Source organism: Cebidichthys violaceus, unplaced genomic scaffold (assembly GCF_023349555.1).
Source record: "Cebidichthys violaceus isolate CVI_PGR_0920_01 unplaced genomic scaffold, fCebVio1.0.p SCAF_16, whole genome shotgun sequence".
NCBI lineage: Eukaryota > Metazoa > Chordata > Actinopteri > Perciformes > Stichaeidae > Cebidichthys > Cebidichthys violaceus.
In genome coordinates, this window is record NW_027176329.1 from 10,243,032 (window position 1) to 10,257,463 (window position 14,432).

At 43.0% G+C, this 14,432-nt stretch overlaps 3 protein-coding genes across 3 annotated transcripts; all 3 read right to left on the bottom strand.

Moving 5' to 3' along the window:
• Positions 1 to 1,968: 1,968 nt before the first annotated feature.
• Positions 1,969 to 2,911, bottom strand: s100s (S100 calcium binding protein S). The gene is made up of 3 exons (XM_068711172.1): positions 2,877 to 2,911; positions 2,380 to 2,533; positions 1,969 to 2,166 (listed from the first exon to the last, which is right to left on the bottom strand). The coding sequence occupies exons 1-3, from the start codon at positions 2,888 to 2,890 to the stop codon at positions 1,978 to 1,980; spliced, it is 357 nt and encodes a 118-aa protein (XP_068567273.1). The 5' UTR covers positions 2,891 to 2,911; the 3' UTR covers positions 1,969 to 1,977.
• Positions 2,912 to 4,547: 1,636 nt separating this feature from the next.
• On the bottom strand, positions 4,548 to 11,314 carry s100u (S100 calcium binding protein U). The gene is made up of 3 exons (XM_068711170.1): positions 11,194 to 11,314; positions 8,653 to 8,781; positions 4,548 to 8,303 (listed from the first exon to the last, which is right to left on the bottom strand). The coding sequence occupies exons 2-3, from the start codon at positions 8,770 to 8,772 to the stop codon at positions 7,701 to 7,703; spliced, it is 723 nt and encodes a 240-aa protein (XP_068567271.1). The 5' UTR covers positions 8,773 to 8,781; positions 11,194 to 11,314; the 3' UTR covers positions 4,548 to 7,700.
• A 1,446-nt stretch (positions 11,315 to 12,760) lies between these two features.
• s100a11 (S100 calcium binding protein A11) lies at positions 12,761 to 14,408 on the bottom strand. The gene is given in 5 exon segments (XM_068711171.1): positions 12,761 to 13,107; positions 14,033 to 14,179; positions 14,276 to 14,296; positions 14,299 to 14,349; positions 14,352 to 14,408. Coding segments are annotated over 5 exon segments (396 nt in total). The 5' UTR covers positions 14,394 to 14,408; the 3' UTR covers positions 12,761 to 12,972.
• Positions 14,409 to 14,432: the final 24 nt, after the last annotated feature.

Consider the following 14,432-nt stretch of genomic DNA (forward strand, 5'->3'; position numbering starts at 1 on the left):
TAAAAGACCTATACACTTCTTCCCCTACTGTAGGAATACTGTATGTTTGTTATATATGTATTTTACATATTTAATAATATCCTTTTTTTATATACCTGCAGTTGCCTTAAAAACTCACAAACTCTGTTGCTAACAGGCATTTAATCTTCCTTCTACTTTTCTGCAAGGTGTTTGTATTATCTTGTCAACCCCGTTCTGTCCTACATGATAGCAGATGTTATACTGTACTGATCTTTTGGAACAACAAAACAGTTAGCCAAGGCTGTTAACACTCATAACAGGTTGTTTGTTTCCCTTCAGGCTACAAGAGGGTTAACAGTCATGGACACTGTTACGTTTTGAATTGTTAACCTATCTGCAGGCCCAGCACCTCCAGCTCAAATATTCAAACAGCCCAATCAGAGGACGCTCCTAGAGAACACAGCGGGCGGACGAATGAAAGCAGATAGGGTGGACCCCGCCCATAGACGGTGGCTGACCTGGAATCAGTTTCTCATTATCGCTGAAGGTAAGAAGAGGAGGCTCATCAGTGTTCAAGCACAATTACACCCAGAAGTGAAGAAATTCCTCCGGCTAAAAGGCAAGGATCTGTGATTCAGCTGCGCAGCGTTTCGTCTTTTAAACTGACGGGCAGCTGTGAAAGCCAATGAGGTGGAAGATGAAGTGTTGATTTACTATGTGTGTTTGTGTGTGTGTGTGTGTGTGTGTGTGTGTGTGTGTTCGTGTGTGTGTGTTTTAGACACTGAGGGACAGTAAGTGTGCTAACAGTCACAGCAACTTCAACATTCCACTGTGATTATACCACTGCTTTCCAAGTTACATACTTGACTAATGTACTCCATAAATTGGATTCACTCCCTGTCTATGCAATCCTTCCTTCATTTACAAAAACACACATGCACACAAACACCCTTTATCTTCCCTCACACCCTCTCTCTTTCTTTCTTTCTCTTTCTTTGCTCCCTCTGTCTCTCTCTCTCTCACTCTCTTTTGAAGAAGTTTTCCATGCAGATCCAAGTCAAACATCTGGGTCAGCTTATATCTAGTGGAACAAGACTTGCAGGATATTGTTGGCAGGATGTGTGAGCTGGAGCAGTTTACTCTGTGGGAATCCCCAATACACACACATACACACACACACACACACACACACACACACACACACACACACACACATACACATACACATACACATACACACACACACATACACAAACAGACACACAGAGAGAGAGAGAGACACTCTGCGCCATTCAAGTATATTTCCAGGTGCAGCAATTCATGCCCGTCATGTCGATGAATACTTGTGCAGCATGAGGGTTTTTGAAGTGTGCAAAACCAAACACATCGCAGTAAATAGTTGGTTAAATGCCATGTTTAATATTTTGAAGAATGCATTGGTTATTACCAAAAAGGATTACAAAATATGCACAATAAAGGGGATAAATCATATTGTATTGTTCAACGCTGAGTACATACACTACTATAATAATTTGCAACTTAATATATGTTCGCAAATTATTCATGTGCAAGAAGTGCTAAAACATCCTGGTGTGCGTTCTGCAAAACTCTGACTTCTTTTCTCTCCAGTGCCTAATTCAGAATATGCTGTCAAAACTGTTATATTTGAGTGGAAAGAAGTTGAATATATACCCTGTTTTGTATATAAAGTCTCTCACTGTTTTGAGTGTGACTTGCTCCCAGATATGCTTTTGGTCTGAAAAACAATTGCAGAGGAGAAAACACTTCTCCTGCCGAAGGCCCCGATTACTGTGAACCTGCATACTTTCTGCTGGACCGCTCCCCTCCTGAGTAGTTGTAGCGTTTTGACAAATTGCATAAGACAAAAGTCCTACTCTGTCCTCTTTCCCTTACAGTTATTTCCCCTCCTCCTCCTTTACGCCCCCCCCCCCCCCCTTGCCCTTCACCCTCTTTCCACCTCCCACTTCTCTCCCCCCAATTCGCTCTTGCACTGATTCAATTTTTCTTCTCCGCCGACTCGCCTTCTGTCGGTTTCTCATCTGTTTTGCAATCCAGGAAGAAGTCGTTGCAGGCGACTGTGAGTGCGCCCATCAGGATGATGAACTCGGTGAAGTCCACCTCCCCGTCGTTGTTGGCGTCCAGGTCGTTCATCACCTTCTCAACCGCATCATTATCTTTGGAGCCCTGTCAGAGGGGGAACAGAGAGAGAGAGCGTTAAGAATGTGTCCTGTGTTGCGTGTGTGTGTGTGTGTGTGTGTGTGTGGGCAAACATCACTGCACAAGCCTGTCTGAACTTGTGCGTCTGACTATGTGAGCGCATACCTCCGCTTGTGTGTCACATATTTACGTATTGCATTAGTGCGTCGGTGTTGCCTCATCACACACTCCTTCTCTTACCCCTAAGTAAGTCCCCAGCTCCTCTAGAAGCAGCTCCTTCAGTTCGCCCCTGCTCAGCGTGTACTTGTCGCCCTCCTTCCCGGAGTACTTGTGGAAGGTCTTTATGAGCATCTGCATGGCACTCTCCAGGTTGGAACTGGGCTCCTTGGACATGCTGGAAAGGTATCAGGGTCAAAAGGTCAGAGTTCTGCCGCAAAATGCCCGCTCCAGCCCCGGCTGCATGTGCGGTCACATGGCAGTCAAGGGTGAAGCCACCTCAAAGTCAAAGTGATAGCAGGACAGGCAGATGGATGGATAGAAGGAAGGAGTTTTTTCCCCCATTTCTACACAATGGGTTGAATAACGCTCTGCGTGTAGTGCAGAGGCTATTACTGACCCAAATTGAAAAAGTGTGGTCACTGTGTGTGCGTGACCTTACTGGGTTTTTACATTTCAGAGGTTTGGATGGAAAGATGGAGGATGGCTTTGGAAAAGCTTTTCGAAACAATCTTACACACATTGTGTCCGGCATCTTGGAGCTTCTTGTGCTGGACTTGTGGAGAGACTGCACACACAGACACAGATAATTCACTGTCAACGATGCAAAAACAGTCAGAAAGTGAAGATTTTCTATCTCAATGTATTTAAAAAAAGAAAAGGAATGCACTCTTCATGTCACCTCAAAGATAGTTTGAAGAACATTTGAGCTTGTTTTTAAAGGCCATGTCTTGGGTTGATGCTCCTCTAAGCTGAATGGGAAATACATGTAACTGTGTTTCAGCGTCGAACATGTTCTTCATGTCTGTTGATCGTGTAACAGCCTCATCATTAAAGATGGAAACCAGGAGAGAAACACAAAACTCGTCTGGTAATCACATTCAGACACAGAGGGGCAGAGTAACACGAGGTGCCCGCGTACTGTATTCTCTAACACTCACTCCCTTCCACGCTCGCTCAAGTCTAAAATTTTGGGATAGAGCTCTATAAAAATAAAAGTCGACAGCATTATTTAGAGGCTAATCTGTAACCACACAGAATACTAATGGATACAGCCAATCTGTCAATCAGTTCCTGTGCATGTTTTATGAATGATCAGCTACTACAAAGGGAGACAGGGATGCTGATGTCAGTCACCACTTATTGCCTCTCTTCATGCCGCAGAGCATTGTGCAGGAGCGGTCAGAGTTGTAGGCGGCAGAGACAAAAGAGGAGGCCAGTGGACACCAAAGCTGGCTAACAGGAAAATCTATAGGGGTCATCTGTCTCACTCGCTGACACAAGACAATAGGAAACCATGGAGACGAAAATGCTCTCAGTAACACAATATAGTGTATGGTTATAATGAATATGCACTATGTAAACTTATTGATGGAGCAATATCTACGCCGAGTGACGAACGAGGTCAAACATTTGGTTAAAAAAAGTACAATGTTCTGGTTTGCTACATCCATGCCATGTTTATAGTTGTTATTCATACATTTTGAATACTTAATTCTACATCAATGATAGTACATTCCCCTTTCTACATTTCAACACTGCTTTGCTACAAAATCCCTATTGGCTTCACTTGCTTGATGTATAAATTCCCTGTCATGCTATTTTCAAAGCAGTTTGCACATAAAAAAAAGCAGACAGTACAAGAAAAAAAAAAAAGTTGAAATGGCTCCAGCGGTCCTCTGCTGGGCGCCCACTGTCCTTCTGCTCTTAAGGTTTTTGAATCTACAGCTATTTGCTGCAGTTGCACAGCTGATAAAATGCTTTAAATGTGCTTTCTTTAAGTGAACCCCCATTAGCTGCAGAGGAGAAAGTAGAAGGAGAAACCCCTCCAAGCTGTCTGTCTTACCTGAGTGTTGATGGAGGGCCTCCTTTGTCTTTGAAGAGGTGCAGGGGACTGAGCCAAGGCAGAGATAGATGGGGAGAGAGTATGCCAGTGTCTTAAATATCACCTGCCCCTCGCCCTCCTCCCCCTCCTCCTCACCCCCAAAACCCTCTGACATACTCTCTTTCTCTATCCTCCCGCTCTCTCTCTCTCTCTCTCTCTCTCTTTGCAGGTGCTTTCTCTCCATCCCACACACACGCACGCACGCTTGTGCGCACACACACACACACACACACACACACACACACACACACACACACACACAAGATAACTGGATCCTTGCAAGCACATAGCAGGCCACACAAATACATGTTATTGTCACAGTTTTATTCAATATTAGCCATTAAACATGTTACATAGAATTAGCAAAAATGATACAGCATTGTGTATGAAGTGTTACACACCAGCTTAGTGGAGTTTACTGGTCATGACAGCGGACTGAAATGAGTCCAACTGCTTAACACCGAACACACCCTCTAGTACTTGGCAGGAAATAAACAGAGTACATCAGTGCACAAGGATGAGCGCCTGCACAATACCCTGGGAACGGTCCCATTATCTCAGACATTTTGACCCAAAGCACATCCATATACTTATCTGTACATTTCTTTTATCCGCTGGGAGGGTTCTTAACACAGGCTTTTATCTTTCTCTGTCACAGAATGAATGGGACTTATTGTGTGTGTCAATGAAAACCTGGCTGCAAACACTCCCTGCCACAAATCCGCTGTGTTCCGTTCCAGCATGTTTTTAATCTACTTGGAGTTAAGGCTGGGCGGGGTTCACACTATGGGACAGTTCAATGTCTTTGTTAGTAAGAGAACTCTGCTCTCATAGTTCACTCTGTTTATCTGCGGTTCCAAATAGATTAAAAAAAGAAAGCGTTAGCTGCTATAGATTCATTTCCAGATGATGTTTAATCCAGGTCTGTTCACGCTAAATCTGTTGCTAGTGCAAGAAAAGTCCTTTTTTTTTTAAAATGCCAGTAAAGTGAATTTTGCTGTCCATTTTTTATTTTTTTATTTATCTAACATGATTTTGCATATGATGATTGGTTGAGAGCAAAGACTCAACACGTCTGGCCAAGTGCCTGAGGCCAATGTACATGTTGATAGAAAGCTGGCTGTAGCTGACGCAAGTGTGTGATATGTCTCCATTATTCACAGGAAGTACCATGATTAGAAAATGTTTTGATATAAAAAAAGAATATAGGTTGAAATCATAATATAGACTAAATAGCCCAACATGTTCAGTAAGTTTGTTGGTAATAGAGCATGCAGGAAACACAGCGTACTACAAGTATAAAGGCTGAGCAGAGCGAGTGTAAATGAGAGAGTATTTACAATGGGAGTGTCGCTGTGAGGCAGGGTGACCACATGACTCACAGGTTTATTTGTTTTGCCCATTTTGCTGCAGAGCAGTTTGTAGTGCCAGGTGCTGTTACAGTGCATAAGGCGCACATTTGGTAGTGTGCCCAAAATGTGTGTGCCTTAAGCACGACACGGCTGGCCAGGTACATATAACATAGAGGGCCTGCAACGCGAGCCTTTTTCTCATGGCTGCATTATTGATGAGGAGACAACTTACAAATCATTAAATTGTAATTAACAAATTGCATATAATGTGACAAAGCAGTACGTCTTCAAGTGATCTCCATAGTGGTCCAAACAGGAAAGAGTTAGGTTAAAAAGTTACATATAAGAAGGCCATGTTGAATTTAAATATTTGGCAACAATAATTGCAGTACAATGCAAATACGTTTCTGATAGCATGCAACATCTTCCGTAGTAACCTGTTGTAAAAGATTACACCACATAGATTCATATAGATGGCTCAGTATTCTTTTTTTTTTTTTTTTAAGCACCTGGTCTGATGGGCAGGTTCACTGGAGCCCGGGATTACTTTCATGTAATTGTTTGTGTCCCAGGGTGTGTTACCCCTCAAATGCCTAATCCAGTGGTTTCCCAATGCCTGTGACTCAAGGATCCAGTTGCAGGTCAAACAGGGTCTTTAAACGGTATGAGGGTGTAACCGACAAACAAACACATGGGCCTTAACAACTGGTGTTTAAACAAGCAGGAAACAAGCAACAATTAGCATTTTTCTTTAAAAAAAAAAGCCAGGTTTCAATAACCATTGAAATGCCATATGGTTTGAAAGACACACAACAAATTAAGATGCACTAATTGTATTGTATTGTATTGTATAGCACTTAAGATAAAAACTGCCAACAGGTGACACCTGTTATTGGCTTCATTTTTCTTTCCTTTTTTTAACTTCTTGATGTTTGTTGTCTTGGTGTTTGTTGTCTTGTTCTTTTCTACCAGCTCTAATCCAGGTGGATTAGGTTGCATGAACACCTTCTCTGGCAGACTCCTCAGTTCACCAGTCCACTCCCATGGGACTATTTTAGGCTCCCATTTGACTATAGAGGTTCTTTGGTGTGGATTCCATTCTTGAACCTTAATTATTTAGCCTATAAGGCCACATTTTATCTTCCAGTTCCTAATCCATGGCTGACTACGACTCAAGGGAATATACTGTAGGATCTACATGAAGTGAACCTCTCTGGGATTTACAGAAATTAAAGAAAGAGACAGAGAGCCTATAAAGTAGACTAGAAAGGTGGGGCACACACATTGGGTTGAAGTAATGCAAAGCTTTAGCAAAACAATTTGTTTATTGTCATGCCAAATCAGCATGTAGCAATGTGAGTTAAAAGACGAGAATGTAAAAAAAAAATAGTGTTATTGTGATTGTGATTTTCTTGCAAACATTATAAGAACAGTTCAACATTCTGGGGAATTATTATTAGGGAATTATAGTGTACGTCGATTGTCTCATCCAACTCCTGGCAAGAAAGCTGATTATCATATTTCCCAAATGTCAAACTATTCCTTTCAGCCATTAATGCTTAGCATGATGTCCTACTAAGGACCAATGTAGTAAGTAGTGTAGAGGAGTTTAATATGGGTGCCAGATTAAGATAAAAGTAGATAAAGGACGATATTTAAACCTAAGATATTGGCTGCAGTGACATTTGGTCACGCGTGTCAGTGTGGTTGCTGCAGGTAAATCGTATTTTGTAGTACATTTTTCACAGGGATATGGCATGCATATGATAGTGTACGTCTGCACGCTATCATAGGATAGTATCATAATGAGGTAAATGTGCTATATAGTGGGATGCATATGCTGTACATATGAACATAGTGGTAAGTAGTGGTGCAAAACAATGACTCTACTGTCATGTACAAGTGTTATTTATCATGTATGAGGAATGGAGCTGGGTTTGTAGTGTTTCAACTTTTATTGATATTTTGTATTTCATGGTTGTGTGAATTTGAAAAAAATTCTTTAGTGGCTTCCCAACTTATTTGGCATTAATGCTACGTTTTGTGCAGTGTCGAATGCAAGCGAGTAGTGTGATTTCATTTTTTTTTGTGAATGAATGGATTGTCCCCTATGAGGTTGCCTCCTCTATCTTCTTCTCCACTTCTTCCTTCAATCTAGGAATCTCCAACTCTGGAGCCATTATCCCCGGGTCTGATGCCACACACACTGGCAAATCTGCCTCACTCATCAAGATCAGCCCCTTTACTTTCTCCTCCTCTGACATTGCTGCCTCAGGCTGCGTCTCCCCCTCTGACTTTATTTCTACCGTTTCTCCTACATTTTCTTCTACCTTTACTTCAGCAACTGCTTCTACTTTTGCGGCATTATTGGCTTCTGGCTTTGCTTCCTCCTTTGCCTCCTCCTTTGCCTCTGGCTTTGCCTCCTCCTTTGCCTCTGGCTTTGCTTCCTCCTTTGCCTCTGCCTTTGCTTCCTCCTTTGCCTCTGCGTTTGCCTCTGGCTTCGCCTCCTCTTTTTCCAGACTGGTGGCACTTTCCACCGGTTTGGACGCAGCCTTTTGGGCCGGCTCCTCTTTGGCGAGGTTGCGCTGCTCGCTGAGCGACACCGCCAGGTAGCCGACCAGCTTCAGGTACTCCTCAAAACCGACCTTGCCGTCTTGGTTGGCATCCAGTCCCTGGCCCATGCTTTTGACCGCCTCTTTGCTGTCTGTGTCCTGTATAGTAGGCACACACAACCATGAGACAATCAAGCATGATAATTAGTAACTCTACCTGGACTCCCACGGGTGAAATCACTATACATGATTAGTAAATGACCCTCTATCTGTGGCTCTATCTAAATTATAATGCAGATGAATGTCATTCTATCATATGGGATCACTTTTCCTCCTTTACCTGCTGTATATTACACCACCAATTGGTCGCAATGCTCGTGTTAAAAGTCTGAACAGGTTCAAACTAGCCACTGCTAATGTAAGACTATACTGTATGGTTTTCTGTGAGGTTGTTACATGATGCAAGTGTTAGTCATATTTCAGAGAGGTTCAGTGAAGGTTTCCTAACCGAAAGGATGTTGGAGAGCTGGCTCTTGACGAGGCTCTGAAATTGATTCTGTCCTAGATTCTCCTTCCCCTTGGTCGACTTCAGGAAGACCTTCACCATGGTCTGAATAGCAGACTCCATGACTGCTCTCTGTGGGAAAAGGAAGAGGTCAAGACAATGGTGTCAGACAGACAGATCGATTAACATATAGATAGAGATAGAAAAAGATAGACAGATAGATAGATAGATAGATAGATAGATAGATAGATAGATAGATAGATAGATAGATAGATAGATAGACCATGGCATTAGTGATTAAACGTGTTGCTGCTGTAGCGTGCAGTGAAAGGGAGGAAGTTCCAGGATGGTCTGATTCAAAACACATTGAAAAAGCACATCCAGTGGAAACTGAAACAGCGGATCTCCTCGTGTCCCTGCGAGGCCTTTCGTTTCAGGTGTTGGGTCCAGAGCCGCAATAAGGGATGGACGGTGACGTGAGATAAGTGGAGAGGGTGAGAGGAAGCCTGATTGAGAGACAAGCTGTGATGCACAATGGAAGTTCTGATCTTTGATAGGTCATCTGATCTACTGAAGCTACCCAGGGGACTGGGCTTCAGATTACCTAAGGGATTACCTAGTCCCTGTCTGCTCCGCTCTCTCTCTCTGTGTCTTTCTTTCTCTCACCAGCCGTATCAGCCTCTCTATTTCAGTGGCACTCTCTCTTCCTTTGCCTGCCCACTGACTTTTCTTCTTCTACAGCCTTCACACCGTTGGACACAAATACACGCAAACACGTCTGACAATGAGGCTTCAAAACGAGGCTTTTGGTACACATCAGCAGCAAATTCCTGCACAATTACTATTTAAGATAAAGACACAGAAATAAACGTAGATGTCGACAGGTAATCTATAGACATTGCTCCAAGTGTTAAAAAAATGGCAGGAGGTGACACAGCTCTGCCAGAATTCCATTCATTGCTGTCCGCGGAGATCACTTAGACAGGAATTTACAGGCCAACTCTGAGCTAGTTTGCCCCAAAGCAGTGAGAGGATATGTTCAAGGCGACTGTACTCGTCTGTCAGCTTCAGTATTCAAATGCCGCAGAGCAAACAACGGTTTGCACTAGCGAGAAAAACACACCTTAGGTCTGCAGACAGGATTTGAGTGTCATACCCCCCCCCCCACAAGCAATTTCTCTACTGCAAGCATACATGCATGCCTGTTTGTCTCATTATACCATGAAAGCTCTGATACTGTAGCATAGACAAGGCCATTAAAAGCCAAAAAAAAGTCCTTCCTTGTAAAGCGTGTGTTTATGATACTACAGACACAGCCCGTGTTTGGTAGGAACTTTAGGGGACTTCTTCCTGCACAGGTGACACACCCTTCTCAGCCAGAGCGCACACGGGCCTTAACAGCTCTAGGTGCGTCCCGTCCAAAAATACCCGGCAAAGGCATTTCTTCTATTCTTAGATTGACGGTTGTGTTCATTCTCACATTCATTATTTACCTATGTGGCCATTCTCGAGGTGGTGTTGCCCGCTGGGACAAGAGTCCTCACACAGTGCCCTAATTCCGACAAAATGAATTGCATCATCCCGCGGAACAGAGACAAACTAATCTCAGTTATTTGTCTTAAAGGGCCCCAAAATCAAATCATTAAATATACAGGCCTACAACCACAAGTTTCCCGTTTCCCTCCAGAGTTCAAAGGAGATGGGAGGATTGCGTTTCCAAACGGGCGAATGTGATACGGTATGTGCGCAGAGTAATGACAATACTACCGCTCGTGTGTGGCATAAAATATTAACAGAGGAACAAGTTAGGTTGTGGCTGTAAATTGCGGTGAGCAGACGTACGTCGGCCGTCTCTCATCCGCCTCCTCGCTTAGGTTTGAAAATACTAGACAATTGAACGCCGAGCGTTGCGCAACACTATCAATAAAGTTCGCCTCATCAGGACTCATCACCATCAACACCATGAGCTGTTTTAAATATTTAACGACAATGTTGTCACAAACGACACATCTCCGCAAAGAAAACACCCAGTAAGACAAGCTGACACTCTGTTGCGGTCTGTATAAAGCATATTGTGCGCAAAAAAAAATTGCGCTCTAACGCGCGACCCGGATGCCCACTGGATATATACCACGTAAGCTCAATACTCGGTCACCTCAAGTCACTTCAATTTTTCATAGGCTGTTTGCAACTGATCGGCAACCTGACAACTGATCTACGTCAAAATATCAAATATCTTTCCGAGAGACAGACAGAGAGCAGTTGGCAATCAAACACCGCCAATAAAACCGTCCATAGCAGCAGAATAACCACCAACTGTCGCCCTATACTCTACTTCGTAAAAGTGCAACGTGAGCCTAAAAACTTCTGCGGGCTGGAGTCATTGAAACCGTCCAGCATGCAGTCAGACAGCGGCCAAGTTTCATGGGATTGCTCTTGCAAGAGTATCGAAACGTGGCAAAAAAAAAAAAAAAAAGATGAACAAACACAATGCTTACACGCAGGATAAATTTAAAATAATCCAGAAAGACGCATTCAACTCACCGTATACCGTCTGCGGGACAACTGAAGTGTATAAATGTGCGCAAATTAGAGTTTCTGCTCTCTTCTCCGCCTTTCTACGCCTCTTTGAGACCAGAGAACTTGCCAAACTAGTAGGACAGCAGAATCTCTTCCGTGATTTTTTTTTTCCCTAAAACTTTTCCCCCTGACAAGTCAAAGGGCGTGTACCTGGAAGAGTGAGATGGAGAAGTGGGAACGTGGAAGAGTGCGGCTCTAAACTCTTAGGAGAAAATGGAGTGAAAGTGTATCAAAACACGTATACTTTGTATTTTAATGGAATTATCGTTGGCTCAGGGGCCAGCCGTTTCACGTCATGTGTGATTTGCACGCCAACGAGGCAGGCTTGTGGCTTGGAGCGGCTTCAGCGGCGGGGACGAGGAGCCGGGGCGGGTGGGATTACTTCATCTGTAAGGCTCGGTGGCTTTCCAAAGTATTTCACTTATTAAGTAGACACAGAAAAACACTTTGAAATCGAAAGCAGTCTATAGCTATCATCCATGATCTTACAATACATTTTAGGGAAGATGTTTTTTTAGTTGTTTTTTTTTTTGCATGTCTCATAGATGTGCTAAAGTGACACATTCAAAATGCGCTTGTGCTTTGCCCCAACAAAAGCCACAAACATGAACAAAATCATAGTATTAGAGACAGCTCAAACTTTAATTTGGCTGTGTAGGAGGGCTGAGCTTCTCCCAACTGTCACTTTTTTGAGAAGTCTGAGAGTAGAAGAATCCTCAGTGAAAATACTAAAGCCAGTGTGGGTGGCAAAAGTGCTGCAAGAGGTAAAGCAGTCTTGTCAGATTCTTGAGAGGGCTTTCGAGTGTTTTTTTTTTTTTTAAATTAAGTCTCACTACTGGTGCTTTTTTTTCTGTGGATAAGTGAGATACAAGCCTCAGGTATCTGGGAAAAGCTCTTGACTGCCCACTAAAGAGACTTCCCTATGCAGACAGTATACACACAGACTTCCCTCATGGTTGCCCTGTTCTCATTGTGTCTCACTTTAATGCTACTGACTCATTCGCCTATCATCGCTCCTCCCACAGTGGCACCTTAGCATGTGTAATTTGGATACAAAGGTCACATTGTCTTATCTGTTGAAAGATCTGTGTTTTTTTCAAAATGAGTGAGGAGCACCGTCACTCATTTACAGAATTAAAACGGGCGTGCAGGCTATTAAACATCTGGGGAGCAATCCGGCACACACAACACATCAGAGTGAACACAGTGACCCTGTAACGCCAATAATTAATAGCTAAACAAGGACAATGCAAATGAATCTACAAAGCTCCACGTGTCCCAAACATAATGGGGTGTATTTGGTTCACACATGCCCGTTACACAGTCCACTGAGGCCTCGGGGACAGACCGCTTTGTACAGGCTTTATAAAACTCTATGGAACAAGATATGGTCTGGATGGTGTATTTGTGGCAGCAGTAACGAATATAGGATTACAGGCCCCCTAAATAAAGGCTGTAATACACTCCCTCCTGCTCAAATGTGGGTGCCCGGACATCACATAATGTGGTAAATGAATGACAGGAGACAGTGTCGGTGGCTGAGGGTTCAAGACAATGAAGTCTTTTAATTCAAAGTTCCCTGCATTGAAGAAATGGTTAACTAAAGAGTTACACATGTAGCACTGGTGGGGTGATGAAAGCATTTGAATGCCTTTGATTTTACAGTTTGACAGCTTCAACTGGGGTTCGTTGCTGTTGCACAATCTGCTCAAAGCCCACACTTGACAGACGAAGGCGGGCTCTTTACTGACTGAAGCCTCCCTGTTTGCTCGCCAGCTTTCCAATCAGCTGCCAGAACTCAGAGAAATTCAGCTCCCCGTCGTTGTTTTCGTCCAGCGAGCCCATGAGCTGCTCGATGGCCCCGGGATCGGCGGCGTTCTGTGGGTGAGCAGAGAGGAAGACCCTGATCACAATGAGATCACCCTGAGCTGCAACATGAACCAGCCTGCTCTGCAAATACTGTCCTGCCACCTAATGGTTGAGTGTAGTAACAAATACACCCACAGCCTCACCTAGTTTTCTGATGCTGAAAACATGTTATTGTGTTTGATTATATGTTGAATATATTGGTGGACAACCCATCACTTACAGTAGTCATTATAAAACATGTATTCAATCACTATATGTTAAATTGTGCAATATTTTGCTCTGTGTCTGACTTATTTTTCTGATTATTTCCATTCCACTTTCATAGAGGCGCAACCCAACATTACGCTCACATTAATTTGTGACAAATGAGATAATCGGTTAATAATTTAAGTGATTTGTCAAGTAAAACTATTAAAAGTTTGGTAATTATGGCTCATCAAATATGATATTTGCTTGCTTCCCTTCCTTTTATGCCACTGTAATCTAATTAAATTGTTTCCACAGACAAATTCAAAGTCATGTTAATACATTACTGCATGTTGGACATCATATAATGCTGATTTAAGATGGGAAATTGGTGTTTTATATTACATTTAATATGGGATATATATAATATATGGAAAAAGATAACTGGTTGATTAGCATAGAAAATTAGCTTTAGCTGCAGCCCTAGAATATTGTTTTGTATGCTGCAGCATGAGACCTAATGATGACATATAATGCACGAACAAACAACGTAAAAACATGGCACTGAATCAAATACAGAATGAGTCATATGTCTAATCAATCTAACCACAGTAATATCATAAAGTACTGTGTCTTTGATATCTGACATTATTTGAACATAACAACATTGACATATTTGATAAGTGTTGGATAGAAAATAGATAGAAATCAGCAGACCAAGTGGCTCAGAAGAACTCCATAGATTTACCTTGACATAGTTGGGCAGCTGGGAAGTCACCAGGATGTGGAATTCGTCTTTGCTCAGGGTGCTGGAGGACCCGTCTTTCCCAGCGTACGTCTTGAACTGGGTGACAATGGTGCAGATTGCGGCTTCCATTATGGTTTGTGCTGAGACCTGGAGAGCAAACAGAGAAACGAAAGCCTCGACAATCACCTTTCACGCAAGATATGAGTCCGATTGTGCTGAAAACCAGTGGCTGTGGTCTCTCACCTTTTGTGTTGAGATGCTGGGTTATGTGTCACAGCTGGTGCCAAGAGCCTTGTCCCTCCACTCTGACCATCACCTCTCTGAATATATACGCTTCATCTCCCTTCTCTGATGCACACATCAGCGGAAAACACTCAAACCTGCCCTCTTCTCCCCCAGC

Bases quoted from the DNA above. Each gene is read 5' to 3' on its own strand.
- s100u (XM_068711170.1), bottom strand. From the start codon at position 8,772: ATGGAGTCTGCTATTCAGACCATGGTGAAGGTCTTCCTGAAGTCGACC. The intron at 8,304-8,652 runs GTTAGGAAACCT...CCTACTATACAG, and splicing joins AGCTCTCCAACATCCTTTCG to GACACAGACAGCAAAGAGGC.
- s100s (XM_068711172.1), bottom strand. The intron at 2,167-2,379 runs GTAAGAGAAGGA...CCCCTCTGACAG, and splicing joins AGCTGGGGACTTACTTAGGG to GGCTCCAAAGATAATGATGC.